Below are 17,561 nucleotides of genomic sequence, written 5' to 3'. Positions count from 1 at the left end.
ATTCTCACTATTAAATACTACTTGTGTCTCAATAAACGCCTAATTTGCTGTTTATTAATAGTAAGGTAGTTGTTAATTTATATGGGGTAGGGTTAAGGGATCTAAAATAAATGCATTAATAAGTGGTTTATAAGAATAAGCAGCAACCAAAGTGCTAGTAATATGCATGATAATTAATAAGCGACTAGTTAATAGTGAGAATTGGTCCTTAAAATAAAGTGTTACAATTTTTATTAGTATAATTATATTTTATAGGATGTGAAACAGGTTATCATGCATTATGCATAATTTAAATATAATTTCGCAATGCAAACTTCTTTCTGAAAGAAAGAAATGGTCAGTATTTAATGTGTGAGGAGAGATACTGTATAAAATTGATTTACATTTACATTTCTTTTCTGATTTCTTTTTACTCGAGAACAGAAATCCACCATCAGCAGCAACTCTCTCTCACCAAGTCATTTGTTTTCCTGTCCATTCCTCCCTTTCTTTTTCCTTTTTGTCATTCTTTTTTTGTATTTTTTCCCTTCCTTTTTCCTTGGTTTGTCAAATATAGCTCAGACTGGTTTCTTTGCTTGTTTGCGCAAGTTTTAAATATAAAGAGTCAAATAGCAAAAACGACAAAGGTACAAGCAAACAACACAGAGAACAGAGAACAACATACCGGACAAGACCGGTCATTGCGGACTGTATTTTAGGGCTCAAAATGAAATAATGGAGGTAGAAAAAAAGAGAAGCGGTGCACAGCCTGTGTTTGTTCTCCTAAACAGACAGCAGAAATGTCACAGGTTCATTCACTAGACTGAGACTGCACTATAATTACCACTAACACTCGTTAATCAATCACTGAAGCACTCAAGGGAAAACCACAGCAATAGAGCTAAAATAAAAAGACACTTTGTGCTTTAAAGCTCAACAGTGACCGTCTGTGACCAGTTTTGGAAGTATATTTCCCATCTCTTTCATTCAACAGCAACATCACATTTAGTCACCTTTAGTAGTAACATTTAGTAGTAGCGTTTATTACTACCGAATAAAACATAACAAATGTTATAATCAACCAACTTTGAATGTATTTATAGGCCTACTTGACAAGTCAGAACTTAGAGCACGTTCCTACTTATGAGCTCCAAAATTGCTGCAATGTGACGCACTTTAGTGCTATCGGTCAGAATAAAATTGAAGAGTTGGGTAATTTTATTTCCTTCTCCAATTTTGACTTCCTGACGAATGCGGTTATTTAGGGTTTAGTGCAAGAAAATGAATAGCAAAGTCTGTGCATCAAAAGCACACAAAATCTGTCTGTTAAAAAATATATGATTTATATAAACAGGTCTTTTTTGTAATTGCACTTGCATGTTTCATAAATGTCTATTTTTATTGTATATGAGTGTATGTATGGATGGACGTATATGTATGTGTGTGCATATGTATATCTTTTATTATTTGACGTAGTATTATTGCATATGTTTTGAATATTTGTTTATATTTCAGTGTACTTTGTGCATTAATTCAATCTCAGTGCTGCTTCAATTAAATAACACTTTGCATGGACACTCAACCTACAGTTGGTTCCAGAAGAGTTTGACATTAGCATGTAACACAGTCAGCACAACAGGCACAAAGCAGGGCACCTCTCTGGAATTGGCCCAAAGCCCTAATAAACATAAACATGCACAAGCATGCAATAATAATGGGGGAGGGGGAAAAACAAAACAAAACACTAATTACTTTCAGTATTTAACAAATTCTATACATTTATTTTTCACTGAGCTCAGGGCAAGTAATGTTGGTTTATTTGTGCAGAATGTATAAGACTATGATGAAATATGAGATTAGACTGCAGTGCACTGGCACATTTAACAGCAATTTGCATGATTACCAAAATAGCTCATTCTTTACATTGAACCATGTTATGTATACCATGTACATACTGTATAGGCACACAAACACAGTCTAACTCTTCTCCATCCAATTTAACATCCCATGCAGCGCTGGGGCGATAAAGAGTCAGTCAGGGGTGACCATCCATCTCAGCTACACGTCCGTCACAACCCAAACATTCATTTCCTCCATAGCAGGGGGCTTATGGGACACTTTCTCTCTGATCTTCTGAGATTGTGACCTCTCTTATTTCATGTCCTCTCTCTCCACTTTCACATCTCCATCTCTTTCTAGGACTAGCTGCTGAGTTTTAAGGTATATATGTTCACTCACAGTGCATATTAAGAGATTTGCATCCCAGCAACCGTGAGGAGCTGTAAATACTGAGCGGGTCACAACCTCTCTTTTCTTTCTTCCCTCTCCAAACATTTACTTTTCCAGTCTATATGTTTGGAAAGACCCCCTTTTTTTTTATTTGTGCTGGTATTCGTTTTTTCGTTTCTGCTTACATTTTGTTGTCTAATTGTCAGTGCAATGCTCTGCCTGTACCACCCAACCCATTCTCGTACTCTGGATTGTTTTAAGATGGTCTGGCTTTTGATGGGAGATGATGGTATTTATAGAGGTGCAGTCATGACACTGAGGTCCAAGCCATATGGTTACAAGAAAGATCATATTCATGTGAAAGTCGTGGAAACTTATTCTAACACTATTCCACTAAACCCAGTCATGTGGCGATAGATGAGCGTGTGACAGCAAGAGTTTTGTGCAAATTATTGAACAGCTGAAGCACAGCAAGCTGTCAGCACTACCACTAAAATATATATATATTTTTAAATATATATATATATATATATATATATATATATATATATATATATATATATATATATATATATATATATATATATATATATATATAAATGGATTTCCTTTCCATTTCTTAAGCTAAAAATAAAAACATACATGACAAATGACTACGAAAGTCGATAAATCTATAGTATAATCACACTTATAGCAATTTGCAACTCAAATTAAAGCTGACTAATTAGAGATCACTGGAAAGGAGCCAAATTAGGTTGAATTGTGACTATAATGAGTTTAGAATAATTACTTTAATCTGTTGTTCTGTGTGTGACTGATGGTTTTACACTGGTAAATGAAAAAGGTCTCTCTTTGCTCACACACATTTCATTCAACCACAACTGTGAAATTGTAGGTGCCATTATTATTGCTAAGAGAGTCAGTTGAAAAACAAACTGTAGCCAAACCACCCTGCACAAGTTCACCAGATGTTATAAGACTTCCGATAAAGAAACTCTAAAGAAGTTGTCATGCAGAGATTCCCTCCACCTGCAGCGATGATGCAGATTTCACACTTACAACATAAGCTCTTCTCCTAAATGACGAAACACGGTGTCATCACACTGACAAAGTACGTGCAGAAAATCAGTCGAGCAAACATGTCTCATATGAAAGCTTGTGGATTCTAGGATGAAGAGTTTTATCCCAGGTTCTAAAATTTTGAAAATCTATTATGCGACCTTGAGTTCAGACTAAAATATCTGCAGATGTAGAATTGACACATAACAAACACAAAAAATTTCAACTTTTCAAAAACAGACTGTAATATGAATGAAAGAAGGTCAGTAAAGCAAGAAATCTGTGTAGTGATTCAGAGAGTGATGAGACATGCTGTGAGCCAACATACACACACATTAGAATCGCGTGCAGCTGTCAGGGATAATATACAAGACCAATATGAAAAATACCCCAGATACAGAGAGCAAGAGATGCAGTTCAGTAGCTAGGAGAGAAAGAGGAATGGAAGGGAAGGAAAGTGGTTGTGCTTTCAATCCCTCTCTGGGTTAATTACTATGCTGAAAGATAAATTACCCAGTAAGCTGCTCCCAGCTGTACTCCTTAACCTCTACAAGGCGTGTATTTGGGTGTTCTCTTTTCAAGCAAGAGTGTGTACAACAAATCAATCAATGCCTTGCTCAGATCTCTTCTTGCGTTCAGCAAGACAACAGTATATATATATATCGATCAGTGTTAAGCTTGTCATGTATAACTTCACAGATACAATATTCTCAGTTGTCTCGAAAACCGAATGTAGCATTATGAACGGTTTCAATTACAATGTTATTGTTGAATTACTTCATTCGTAGACATATGTGTCACTAATGATTAATATTATGCAACTGACAGAAGTACCAAGAGAGTAGTATTCACTTCTGATTGCTTAGAGGCCAGGACACACCAAACCGACTTCAAAGAACTAGTGGTGACATAAACCAAAAAAGCTGGGCTTGAACATCCCGCACAGACTACAGCCAACTGCAAACTGGCCAAGTGTGTTCTGCGCCTATGCGTAAAGACTTAACTGTCTAAATCAGAAGGTATCAATAGTCAATATTCGTCATTCAAAGGAGAAACCGAAACAAGGATATACAAGATATACAAAACGTAAATAAAGCAGAACATCAGTTATGTTCATTAACACCTTCATTTTAAGAGGTTTATGTTGTTATGAATAAGAGAGAAAGAGAACTCTGATTCAGCTTAGTGAATGAGTGCACAAGAAAAAAATGGAACTGATGAAAGCAAACCAACAACGGAGTAAAGAGGGAACGCAAAGACACTTGTTGTCACTCTATCCACTTCTTTCTTTATCCACAAGGCGACAATCCAATCAAGGGCTGACAATGCCAGTGCCATTTGCAACTTAGCACTGCTTGCTTTGTATATCCACAGTTCTAGCTCTTCTACTTTCCCTGTTTGAATGCTGAACACAGACTACTGCCACCTTCTGGTGTAGGAGTTATGTTATCTCATGCAAGCGCAAAACGTACACGCTAGCTGGCCATCGGCAGTCTGTACGGTGTGTTTTAGTGCATCTTTTTTTTTTTTCCCCGACACAGGCAATGCGACGAAACACAAGTCGGCTTTCCTCAGTGCTAGTTCTTTGGTGTCGGTTTGGTGTGTCCCTACCCTCAAGTGCAGAGTTTGGTTTAAGGGTGTAAACACCAGCAAGTGTCAACTGAGTTCACAGTGCAGTATTTTGTAGATTTGTTTTAACTAACAAAAGCAAAATAGTAAAGCTGACTTGTTACCTAACTAAGTGGTAAACAGTTGGTTCTCACATTGATGGTGCAATCATACTGCAGTTTGATTGCATAAAAAAAAAAAACAATAATGCTTTGAGAAACAAGACCTGTGTGGGTAGCGGAAGGTGGGTGGAAACAAACTTGGGTTTGGACCAAGCAATTTAAAGAAGTATGAAAATAGTTTTAAATCTCACGCAAGTGCACATCATTTTAAACTTACTAGTCTGAAGTATTTTCTATTTCTTCAGCAGTAAAACTTTGAGGTGAGTTCACCTTAAATGTTGCGTCCCTCTTCTACATATCACTCCACCGTTGTCTGGTTTGGATGAAACATACAAATGGACCAAACCAAACGGCATTTGGCACAAAGCAGGATGAGTTTCTAATAATGCAAATGTGTAAACGTTTACATCAATGACATCTATCTTTGTACTCAAGGCCATCCGGTCTCTCTTCTCTCTCCCATGTGAGGTTATTGTGACAAAAAAAAGATGTGACAAACGAGTAAAAGGACAGAGGACACATCAAAAAAAGTGGGAAAACCAGTGTAAAAGCAGTTGCCTGGCTTAAAAGCTTTCATCTCTCTGGGTATTGGATCAAAGCTGACTGCTGCTTTAGGATTCCGCTCTTTAGGAGGATTAGCGACCGACAATTTGCGTCTCTCTGATTGCGGACAGCACGGTAAGCATGGTGGTCTGGACACTACCCTACACTGCACCTTGAACCACCATTAAGTGTGTGCGCAAAAGAAGATTCTAGACGGAGTTCTACGCTTGTCAGACGAATGAGTAAAAGCATAGGAGATGAAAAGACCTTTGCTCAACCTGTGTGTGTGAGAGCTCGGATCGCTACACATGCAAAGCTCGTCTGGTCTAGCAACCCAGTTGTGCACAAATGATGTCGCATGTTTGGATTTCAGTCTGTTTATGTTTGCAAGTTTGTTTAAACCTCTCTAAGGTCACTATTTGCGTGTGGATGTGTGTTTTCGGCTAAGAGGTTTGGCACAAACTCCCTGTCTGCTGTCTGGAGGTATATGGATATGTGTGTATTGTTGCTATTTCTGCTGTCTGACTAACACCAGTGGGCTCTGGCACCACCACACTATTCTTTCCTGCTGCCTCAACTGTCACTTTTGTGTAAATGACAGAAAAAGCGAGACAGAATGATGAGTTTTCTGTGTGTTATCCTGTTGGACGAGCAGTATTACCTAAGAATGTGTGTGTGTTTGTGTTGGGCCAGGTGGCTCTAGAGGGAGACAGCTGTTTCTGACCTCAACCCTAAGGCCTATTATGGAAATAGGAGGACGAAAGAGAGCAAGAGACAAAGACAGAGTGAAAGAGAGAACGAAAAAATAGCAGTAACAAACAAAGATGTCTCAAACATATGCCCAAACATTCACAGTAACACAATTAAACTCATTAAGACAGACTCATCCTCAGTTGTACTGTCCGGGACCTGAAAATGGTACATGGGAACTATCAACACTTTATCTTGGAATCAGAGTAACACACTACCTTTTGAATTTACAAGCACGTTTACTCTTTTCTATTTATTTACTGACCAATACAACTGAAAAGCTGTATTTTCCCCCATATGGTAGTTATATGTACGCCTACGCAGTGCACATTACATCATATCTACACTACAAGCACAGTGCTATGCATCAAAACTACCATTATAATCACTGAAGTGTTAATCTACTCTGCCCAATCATAAAAAGCACAAAAACAGGGAATTAAATGTTACATGTACTGGTTCTGACATCAGAACCATCACCATTTAGATATATTGGTGGGACAAACACTTGTTCACAACAAAACCTCTTGCTAGGTAAAACTTGCTAGCTAAGCATAACATTACACAAAGAGTTTATCAGCAAATGTGTTATTCTTCGTAAAATGTCCCAACGCAACATTTTGATACATTTTAGCGTTATTCCAAATTAAATTATCTCTTATTTTTAAACATTTAAAGTTCACCAACAATGCCACCCAAAAATGAGAATATATATATGTCTGGCTCTCTGTGCACTGAAACAGGAACCTGAGCGCAGAGTTAAGCCTATGGTATGAATTGTGGTAAATCAGTCAGACAAACTCTTTCATCTATTCAGTGTTTAATGACCTGCTTCCGGAAAATAGGTACTTTTCTCATATTTTATTACCAGTAACCATCTAGCCGTCCCAGTACATTAACAGCTATGTCTTTCTCAGAGGATTTATTTTAGCAGCACCCTACCTCAACAGTAACAAGATGTGCTTAAAGACCTGGGAACACTGGACAGACAGAAACCTCAGATAACATCTTTCTCCTGACATCATACCTCACCTGTGGCCAGATTCAGAATCACCTTCTGGAAACCTGAGGAGTCGGCAGGTAACACAGGTTCCATTCATGTGAGCAGATCACCAAGACGTGAACTCCATGGCCTGTTTATCACCATGGAGTGCTGTGTCAGATGATAATGGGGGTGTTAGGCCTCTGCAGACGGAGAAATGAGCTGATAAGTGAGGTATAAGGGGTCTCAGTGGAGCTATAAAGCAAGAATAAATCCTTAGATGCCGATGGATGCGTCATATTTCAGAGCTGCACCATGTAGACACTCTGAGAGGCGAGAGGTGAAAGGAAGCTGAACGGCCCAGAGGAAACACCTCCACTCCAAACCAAACCCAGATGTGTGAGTCAACCTAAAAAAAAAAGCAATGGTGTCAAGCTTTCCAGTTTTTGGATAAAAAAAAAAAAAAGTAGAGTACATTGATTTATACAGATTTAACAACACCAGTAATAATATAAAAATATTTTTTGACATTCCAACTGAAATTCTTGAGCATTCCTCTGCAATCGGTTTCATGATTAGCTGAATGCTTTGAGTGCTAAATTCTTTTAGCTTTTATCTTAGGGCATTTTTTTGTTTGTTTGTTTCCTCAGGTTACAGGTAAGATTATGATACACTGAAGGGAACTGAACTAAAATAATCTCTGTCAACCCTCCTCCACATTATCATGTTCAGAATAAACTTGTGTCCTTTTTTTCTGCAGGGAGTAGGACAGGAGAAAAGCAACAATGGATAGACTGGATGACCTTATTTTTTTTGCGCTTTGTAAGTCTCTCACAGACACTCCTTCCAAAATAAACCGCCAGTCCCTAAGCGATACAAGTCAAAAGCAGAGACAAGCTGATAAAAATGGTCTGGTCTCATCCCGGCTTCATCAGAATAATGGAAGGTTGTTCTGCTTCCTGCTGCTTTAAAACATGAAGTGACAGCGATTAGCTGTTTACTACCAACATTAGTCTTAAGGAAGCACTAATATCAATGTCATTAGCAATACAGCTAAATATTAACAAATATATTCATAAAAAAATAAAGAAGTATTAGCGAAATGTTCAGTCTTCTGAGATATCAACTCAATATAGTATAATTCATGAATTTGCAGTGGTTATTTTGGATTTACTGGTATTAGGTTGAGCTGGATGTTTTTATTTCCTGTGTTCTGGCCTCATCACTGAAATTTAACAGGGGTAGTATCATCACTAGAATATTAGGACCATATAAATCCGTTTTGAGAGTTATACTTTCCAATAGTTGCAGTAGATGTAATTCGGGAACCCTGTCCAACAGTATTTAAGTCACTTAGGATTCCAATTGCCTTCCATATGTTTTCTGTTCAAGCAAGCCTGAGGGACCATGACATTACATGTTGACATGTCGACATCTATCGGGACAAACAGACACATGTTTAATGTACACAAATATTGAATTTGAGTAGATAATATGAGTTTTTAAATTTAGAAAACAGCCTTCCGCTCTCTTAAGGCAATGTATCCCATACAGTCCAAAGAGAGGCTTCGTGCTGTAAGTGGATGTAGTGGAGAAGGAAACTCCAAGGGCACTTGGGGAAGCCAGCCCAGGAGAGGCTGTTATTTACAATGATGGAAGAGAATAAGATATTACTCGGAGTGACTTCTTTTCACGTGACCACCACAGTGCTTTGAAGGAAAGGGTAATTGAATTTCCAGCCTGGGTTTTTTAAAGCTTCTTAGCAATATCTGGAGCAGTTCCACTGCGTTCCACTGCCAGGATACTAGGATTACAGGCCTTCACAGAGCCTCTAGCCAGACATTCCTAAAGGGAAGACCTGAGAGAACAGAGGCCTCGTTCTCCAGACGCAGCGGTGCACACAATCCAACTAAAAACTGAGTCCACTTCCTAAACAAGACATTACAAGCATGTTGAAACTTACTGTACGAAATGAACTAGACTAGGGGTCACTCCAGACATGGAAAGGCTCAGCTTTTTTCTTATGCACAGGGTAAGCTGAGAATGGCAACACAGTCCATGGATAAAATGTCCCCTAGTGGGTGAACATTCAGCTTCTAATGATATACATTGGAGACAGGGTCATAACCCTGAAAATTGAGAAATCACAGAAGAATATGGTCACTGTTAAAAATCTTCTGGATAATTAAAGCAAATATACAGTACTGAAAAAAAATACTATGTGATAAAGACCCAGTTGGGTTGACAGTGAATGGCAAGTCATTTGAAACCATTCTGGCACAGCTCCCAGTAATTTTTGTGTCTGCAACTTATCTAACAGACTTAAAGCCAAGTGGGCTTTTTTTATATCAGAGGTTGTGGTTTTACGAAGCTACAACTTGTCTTCTCAAATTAATGCTTAAATACCACTCTTCATAGCTAAATCAAAGATACAGCAGGAAATTACAATGGATCCAATGGGGATTGACAGAGGTTTACACTGGCAAATCAGAGACGTCTCATTAGGAGACATTATGCTTCCATTACGACTGCAAGAAAAGCCAAGCCATATAGTCCCGAAAACAGGTGGTTGCAACCTGTGAAACTGAGATATATCCAAGCGTATAAAGTTAATCCATATCTGGAGTACAGACTTGCTGAGGTTATTTAGCGATAGTATGATTGCATGAACACTGATAACTCATCCGTATCTGGACATGCTTTCCACTTTCTTCAGAGACTTGTAACTTTGATCAATAGTTAAAGACAAAAACTGTCTTTTAGGGTCACCATAATAAAGATAAGAATGGTTTAGCCCACATATATACTTAATAAAGACTTAAACCAAACTCCTCAAAAGATTCATTTGTATTACGGCCAAATCTTTATCGACTACGTTCCTCTGAGATAATTTATGGGCTTAGAACAGTCTCTGGACTGTGTCTGGTGGCTTCAGCTCTAAAAGCAACGAGCACCTAAGTGGTTTTATACTGAGCATATTAAAAATGTTAAAAGTTCCCAAAGAACTCTCAAACAAACACCAGTTCCCAAAGACATCTCCAGGGATGGCCATAACTGTGGTAACAAACCCTAAAGCACACAGGACTTATCCTAGTTCACACACTCCCTATTATTGGCATCTAAAGCCTCCTCTAGCTGCATATAGAGAGCATAGCCTTAGGTAATATAGATATTACTTCAGGTGGGGGAAAAAAGGAGGAATCTTTAGCAATAGTGCAGGTTAAGTTGACTCATTGGGGCTTTCTGAGGAAGAGATGTTTGTCTAGTATCATGGAGACAGAGACAGGTCTCTTCATGATTTGTTGGTGTTGCAGAGAGGTCTGTTTTATATTAGCCACCTCTCTTGAGGCTTCTGGTTATTCAGCGCACTTACCCTTAATCAGAACCATACTCACCCCAGTAGGGGAGCCAGTTAACATATGAGCCCTATATAGTAATCAACAGCCTGTCAGGCTTATGGGAGGAAAGGAGACTTCATGTGAACGGAGGAAGTCCCTCTTGGACTTTTGGACAGCTGTGGAAACTGATGGTTTGTCTTTTATGGGTTACTGAGAACACTGAATCAAACTGTCTCTCACAGTAGCAATACAGTTCTGTACAACCAACACACTGTAATATGCTATAGTTAGTAGCAAGCAGCCTTGTACTCAGCTTCATTCTTTTATTTTTATTTTTTTTTGTTAAAAAAAAACCACATCTTAAACCACATCTATTCCATCACATAAACCAGAAACTCATTCAGCTTTCCTTCATAATATGATCTTAAATCTTTGCTCGTGATTATGTAGCAACGTCTAGTCCAGATGCAATGTGAACGAGGAGCATTAAATAGGGGTTTATCTTGGTTTAGAGCAAACTGGTTCCTACAATGATAGATCTAGCGTCATGCCTTATGGTTCCGAAAAACTGTCTCTTTTTGCCTGCTAAGCACTTCCTGTCAGGCTAACATGCCATGGAAAAAACACATATCAGAAACAGATGCAACAAAAAGAGGCATCCCTTCTTAAACACAATTTCATCTTGGTGTTGTGTCAAGCATCCGTTCTTCCATCTGGTCTTGAGGGTTGAGCATCGGGGTGTGTTTCAGTGCTTGTTATGGAAAGATAAATCTAAAGGTCAGAGTTTTAATTTGGTCCACTGGCAAACATTGTCCAAACAACTGCTCATGAAGAGACTCACGTAAAGTGGATTTTATGTTATGTAGATGCATGATGAAACTTAGATTTAAGGTCTTTCACACCCATCAAAATTTTCCCATCTACTGTGGGATTCGCTCCCATGTTGCTCAAGCAGATGTTAGTGCAGAAGTTTTAGGTCACGCTCCTCGCTTTGATGTGAAATGTTCTCCTACACCACCCACCAAAACACTGATTTCTAAAGAAAAGAGACAGAAAGAGGCGTGAATGAAAGTCTGCACATGGTTTACAACTTCAAATACAACATATTTTTTCATTAACTTAAAGTTAATTCTAAATAAGAGGGTTCTAAACAAGTATAGGTGCTCTAACCTCAAAACGCAGTCATATGGCCAGAATCCTTATGAGGACAGTGGAGTCTAGTCCAAAGCTATTATACAAGTTGGCTACCTCACAAGCTGATTAATCAGGTATGCACCACCTCAGAACGTGTTGAAGTCTGACATCTGCCCTCTCACTAACCACTGGCAAGGAGTTGACATTCACATTTGCAGTAAAAACTCCTCAACTTTCGTATCCATCACCTTAGTTCATGAGGAAACTCCAGGAGGTTTATTAATCACAATGTTGACATATTTCTTCACGCGTTTCATGCAAAGGTCTGGCTTTCCTGCTCAAACGAGAATCAAGATTCTCTTAAAAAACAAATGCTCGCCATTGATCTTTGTCCAAAACAAACAGAATTCCTTTATTACTTCCAGCTGACTTGACAATAAGTGCAGAATAGCATAAAATAAACGATAATCCTTCTCCAGGGAGTGATGCAAGACCAGGAGTGTTAGTTTCCACTTGCCAAAGCGAAAAAGAAAACATAATGGAGATTCTTCAAGCAGCATGATACCAACCCTCAGCATCCAGGCCTTTTTGAAAATGTTCTGCTTCAGCTGGGCTTTGCTTGGATGGATAGAAATTCTTAGGAGGCAGTATGCAAGAACGGAAAAACCAAACACTTGCGCCTCTTCCTCAAAAGCAGCTAAACAAACCCCACAGTCCGAACACAGTAGGGTTCACTTCAATGTCAGGGTTCCCTCAGTGCTTCAAACTAAATATTAGCAAAAACATCTTCAAACAAAGCAAAAAATGAAAAGGTTTAAAACATGAGGTTAACTCTGAAAATACACAATGTGTGGTGAGTACCTTCCCACAGAATCCACAGAAGCCTGGCTAAAATCGAATGGTACATGATGCAAGAACAAAAATCCTATTCTGAGCCAAAGGAGCAGTTAAAAAATTGCACAATGACTGAAAGAAAAACATTGAACAGGTGGCATACTAAAACTCTGGCCCAGGGAACCTCAAAAGCTACTCTTCAATCTACCATTCTAACAGATGTAAACAAAGGAACATGTTCTCATTGGACAATTAACCTTGGTCTGCTGCAGTTAGTCTTAATAACTACATTATGCTGCACGTATCACAATATCAGGATCAATATCAGTGCAGTTTGTCCACAAACTCATGACAAAAGAACATATCAGCCATATCAGGATGTTCCCAGTTGAAATTTATCATACGATGCTTATAGAATTCATTCACTGCTTTTCCAAAGTGCATGTTCCAATGCTGCGAGGACTTACGTTATTCTTGCTCAGCAGTTAAAAGGTGAGGTAAACCATGTTTGCATTCAGTACCGTTTCTAGGCATAGGCAAGCTAGGCGGTCGCCTAGAGCGCCACCAGCTAGAGGGGCGCCAATGAGCGCACGTACTGCCGCTACATTTGAACAGGGTTGTGATCAAGAGTGGCACGGACACCCTGAAATATGATTGTCGCCCCCACTGGATCCCCCAACATCATTGGGCTAGAGTACTGTCATTCTGACGATGCCTGTATGCCACTGGATCAGAGCGCTGTCGATTGCTGCCTCTGATTTTTGCATGCAAAGTTTGCATTTGGATTTGGAGCGCTCAACAATGCCATTAGATCAATGGGTTCTGTCTGTGTTTTGGCAAGATAAGGCCAATTTAAAATATTGGTACATAAAAAGTGCACAAAATCAGTATTTTGTTTAGGCAGTATTTGTGGCAGTCGAGGAATCATGTTTCATGTGAAACTGGTCTAAAAGGTGTGCATTTTTGCGCCAATGCATAGTTAAAGGTTCAGTGTGTTGTGTAATATTCCCATATAAAACTTTTACAGCCAATTAAAATCAATGCAATTAATATCAATACATACTTAAACCACTTTGTCAAATTTAATGCATCCTTACGGAAGTGTCGAAATGCTGAATCAATTAATTCGCTTCCAAAAAAAAAAAAAAATGTATTCGCTTCCAACAGCTCTTAAAGGGAGTAGCGTCATACATATAGTGGGCAGAGAGTCACATTTTTTATTTAAAGGGGACGTTCACACGTCAATGAGTAATAAAAGAATACTAGCTGCATTCTGCTTACTTTTATGTCACTGATCAGGCTTTTATAGGCCTATGTAGTTTGGGGTAACAAAGGGTTTTATAGGTTTGACTGAAATAATATTGCAACAACAACAAAACAATTGAACAAAAAAACAGATAAAGTCAAAAAGTAGCCATTGATAATATCTAAACATCTATCCAAATCCAAATGTATTCAAATTAATTTATGTATGATGACAATTTCTTAGCAATTAGGGAATGTTACATAGAGCTATACAGGTATCCATTGGCTATCTATCACAGATAATAAATTGTGCAAAATGTTTTATCTTAACAGTCAATTTACAAATAGGCCTAATGCGTTCAGATTTGTGGAACTCACAATGTGCTGAATTTCCACAAATTAGTGTCGTTACTATGACAACCAATTTAAATGTGACAAGAAACTGATGTCTGAAAAAGAAATTATATATATACTAATAGGGATTTCGCCTAGGGCGTCAAAATGGTTAGAAACAGCCCTGCATGCATTGATGTCATGCTCGGATGATTCATGACACATACAGTTACACTTCCCAGTATTAATGCATTCATTCATGGTTTCATAGGTGTCCTATAAGATTGATTAACACAAACACAAATCTATGAAATGACAAACACTAGTGAAGAATATCCTAGGTTATGGTTTCTGACCTTTGTAGCCTATTTCCTTGTTTTTCGCTTTTTCGTAAGAGTGCATCTTCTAATTAGGCATATACTTCAGACTAAAGAAGCTCTTGACTACCTGCTTTTCCTCTCTACATTTACAGGGAGGCTGGAGGAGACAGTCTCAAGTCTTTGGCAGTGAATGACCCCCAACCGAGAGGTGAACAGAGCACAGGGTTTTTTCACAGAATTCCACCTTAGACACACACAATGTGCTGTAAGTATGTGAATGGAGTGTCCTTCAGACTTACAAACTGTAGACTGTTTCTAGAATTTTTTTCATTGTGTTGACTCAAGAATGATAAATTGGGGGCTAATGAAGGTCATTTTGATAACAAAAATAATGATGCATTAAAAAAAGTCTCATTTCGTCTTTTAACTTATGAGTCTGTCAACAGGAACATTTCTTATCTAAGCACATACTTTCCAGACTAGCATCACTAACTCCCCTAGTGCTGAAGACATTCATGGTGACTTAATAGTTTTACAGGTCTAGTTCTTCTTTGAGGTCATTTAGAATAAAAGGTATTTTGGATTCATTCAAAAATATTATTCAATGGCCGATCACTATTTATTTATATTCAGTTTTTTACTCTAATGTCTCCTATCTGGCTCATCTCCCAGTCCACATGAATCTGCAGACTGTTAAAAGATGATCTCAACGCAATGTTTAGCACAAGCTTTATCTCTAACAATTATACTACCACCTATTGGAGAGTTTAAGCACAACAGTAACAGGTAAACAGATTTGAGGTTTCCACAGCAGGTCAGTTAAGTAATGCAGGCTATAAACCTGAAAAGTATTTAGACACATAAGCCACAGTCTAATTCTGTAAAAATGTCTGGCATTATTTGTTTGCAGATGTAATATGTTTTTTTAATGCAATATGTGTAGCACTGCTCAAATGGCAACCGTGCATATATATTACTGACAGCTTCCCAGCCGCAGTGGGTGGATCATAATGAGCAAATGGTCATGTAAATAATTCAACAGGAGAACAAGACTGATAGTGATAGTGAGCGGAGGACAGTGATGTCATCTTATGGCAGGTGGTCATTTCCTCTGAAAGGCACATTTGTCATGGGGGCGTCACGTGGATCGCAGCTCAAACAAACACCTACTGTATTTATATCTCAAAGCCTGAGTTTAAGTAGATTTGTGCAAGAGAGAGAGTAAATGAAACGTGACAATATGCTACACCTCCTTTTTCAGCGTCAGGTTTTAATTATAATAAAATATGGCTGACTCTCCAACTTATTTTAGAGAGAACTGCTGTGTGTTACAGAACCAGCATGGTTATGTGGGTCAAACTTCACTTTTTTTTTCTTTTGTAAAAACATCTGCATGTTTACAAATCCTTTTGTTGTGTCTGCATGACCGCATGTTTAGATTTAAGCATTAGTATATACTGTGGTTAATGTGAGTACAACTGCAAAAATGTGTTATGTGTGTATATTAATAACTACACGTGTACTCTTTCTTTGCTCAGAATAAGCTTAAGCTATCTGATTTGTTTACAAGAGCCTCTAAAAGTCCCATGGTATCCACCTGAGAGGAAGCCAGAAAAGTGAGAAAAGGTCAAACTATGGGAAAAACAAAGGTGGACACAAGTCACAAAATCATGTTAATTTTTAAGAGTTATTCAGCAACAATCTCATTTCTGTTTTATCGACCGACCACCCAGAGGTCACTTATCATCTGGTGCATATTGCACACATATTGCTCTTTCTTTAATGATCAAGCTCTGGTCTGACTGGCTGTCTGCTACACAGTTTCACAGAGTCGGTGTGCAAATGCTTTTACTGGTCTGCTGGGAAAATAAAAAGTTATTTTTGCAAAGTACCAAGCTACTACAAAGAACACTTCTGTGGAAGAACTACCTGTAGATACTGGATTTGGCAGTTTGACATGAGCTATCTGGAATAAATTCAGCATTGTTTGAGCTTAGTCTTAGTCCCAAGTAAATGGGATATCCCTGTGCATAACTGAGTGTCTAATTAATTGGCCACTTACTTTTGGATAGACAGAAATTTGGATTACTGTCTGCACATATTTACATTTACATTTAGTCATTTAGCAGACGCTTTTATCCAAAGCGACTTACAAATGAGGACAATAGAAGTAATCAAAACCAACAAAAGAGCAATAATAAGCGAGTGCTATGACAAGTCTCAGTTAGACTAAAGAAGTACACTTACAGGTGCATCTCAATAAATTAGAATGTTGTGGAAAAGTTCATTTATTTCAGTAATTCAACTCAAATTGTGAAACTCGTGTATTAAATAAATTCAATGCACACAGACTGAAGGCGTTTAAGTCTTTGGTTCTCAACAAATTAGAATACTTCATAAGACCAATAAAAAAACATTTTTAGTGTACTCAATACATGGTAGGGGCTCCTTTTGCTTTAATTACTGCCTCAATTCGGCGCGGCATGGAGGTGATCAGTTTGTGGCACTGCTGAGGTGGTATGGAAGCCCAGGTTTCTTTGACAGTGGCCTTCAGCTCATCTGCATTTTTTGGTCTCTTGTTTCTCATTTTCCTCTTGACAATACCCCATAGATTCTCTATGGGGTTCAGGTCTGGTGAGTTTGCTGGCCAGTCAAGCACACCAACACCATGGTCATTTAACCAACTTTTGGTGCTTTTGGCAGTGTGGGCAGGTGCCAAATCCTGCTGGAAAATGAAATCAGCATCTTTAAAAAGCTGGTCAGCAGAAGGAAGCATGAAGTGCTCCAAAATTTCTTGGTGCTCTCAAAATTTTCAAAAAAGGGTGCAGTGACTTTGGTTTTCAAAAAACACAATGGACCAACACCAGCAGATGACATTGCACCCCAAATCATCACAGACTGTGGAAACTTAACGCTGGACTTCAAGCAATTTGATCTATGAGCTTCTCCACCCTTCATCCAGACTCTAGGACCTTGGTTTCCAAATGAAATACAAAACTTGCTCTCATCTGAAAAGAGGACTTTGGACCACTGGGCAACAGTCCAGTTCTTCTTCTCCTTAGCTCAGGTAAGACGCCTCTGACGT

At 38.5% G+C, this 17,561-nt stretch overlaps 1 protein-coding gene across 1 annotated transcript in view; it reads right to left on the bottom strand.

Moving 5' to 3' along the window:
- vegfab (vascular endothelial growth factor Ab) overlaps nt 1-17,561 on the bottom strand; it is a 57,064-nt gene that overhangs the window by 33,550 nt on the left and 5,953 nt on the right. Inside the window, exon 4 of the mRNA XM_058772103.1 lies at nt 7,345-7,681. Coding sequence (XP_058628086.1) covers nt 7,345-7,390 — 46 coding nt within the window. The 5' untranslated portion in view covers nt 7,391-7,681. The remainder of the gene's footprint in view (nt 1-7,344; nt 7,682-17,561) is intronic.

The sequence above is a fragment of the Onychostoma macrolepis genome, chromosome 04 (genome assembly GCF_012432095.1).
Source record: "Onychostoma macrolepis isolate SWU-2019 chromosome 04, ASM1243209v1, whole genome shotgun sequence".
NCBI lineage: Eukaryota > Metazoa > Chordata > Actinopteri > Cypriniformes > Cyprinidae > Onychostoma > Onychostoma macrolepis.
This window is presented reverse-complemented; position numbering and strand designations above follow the sequence as displayed.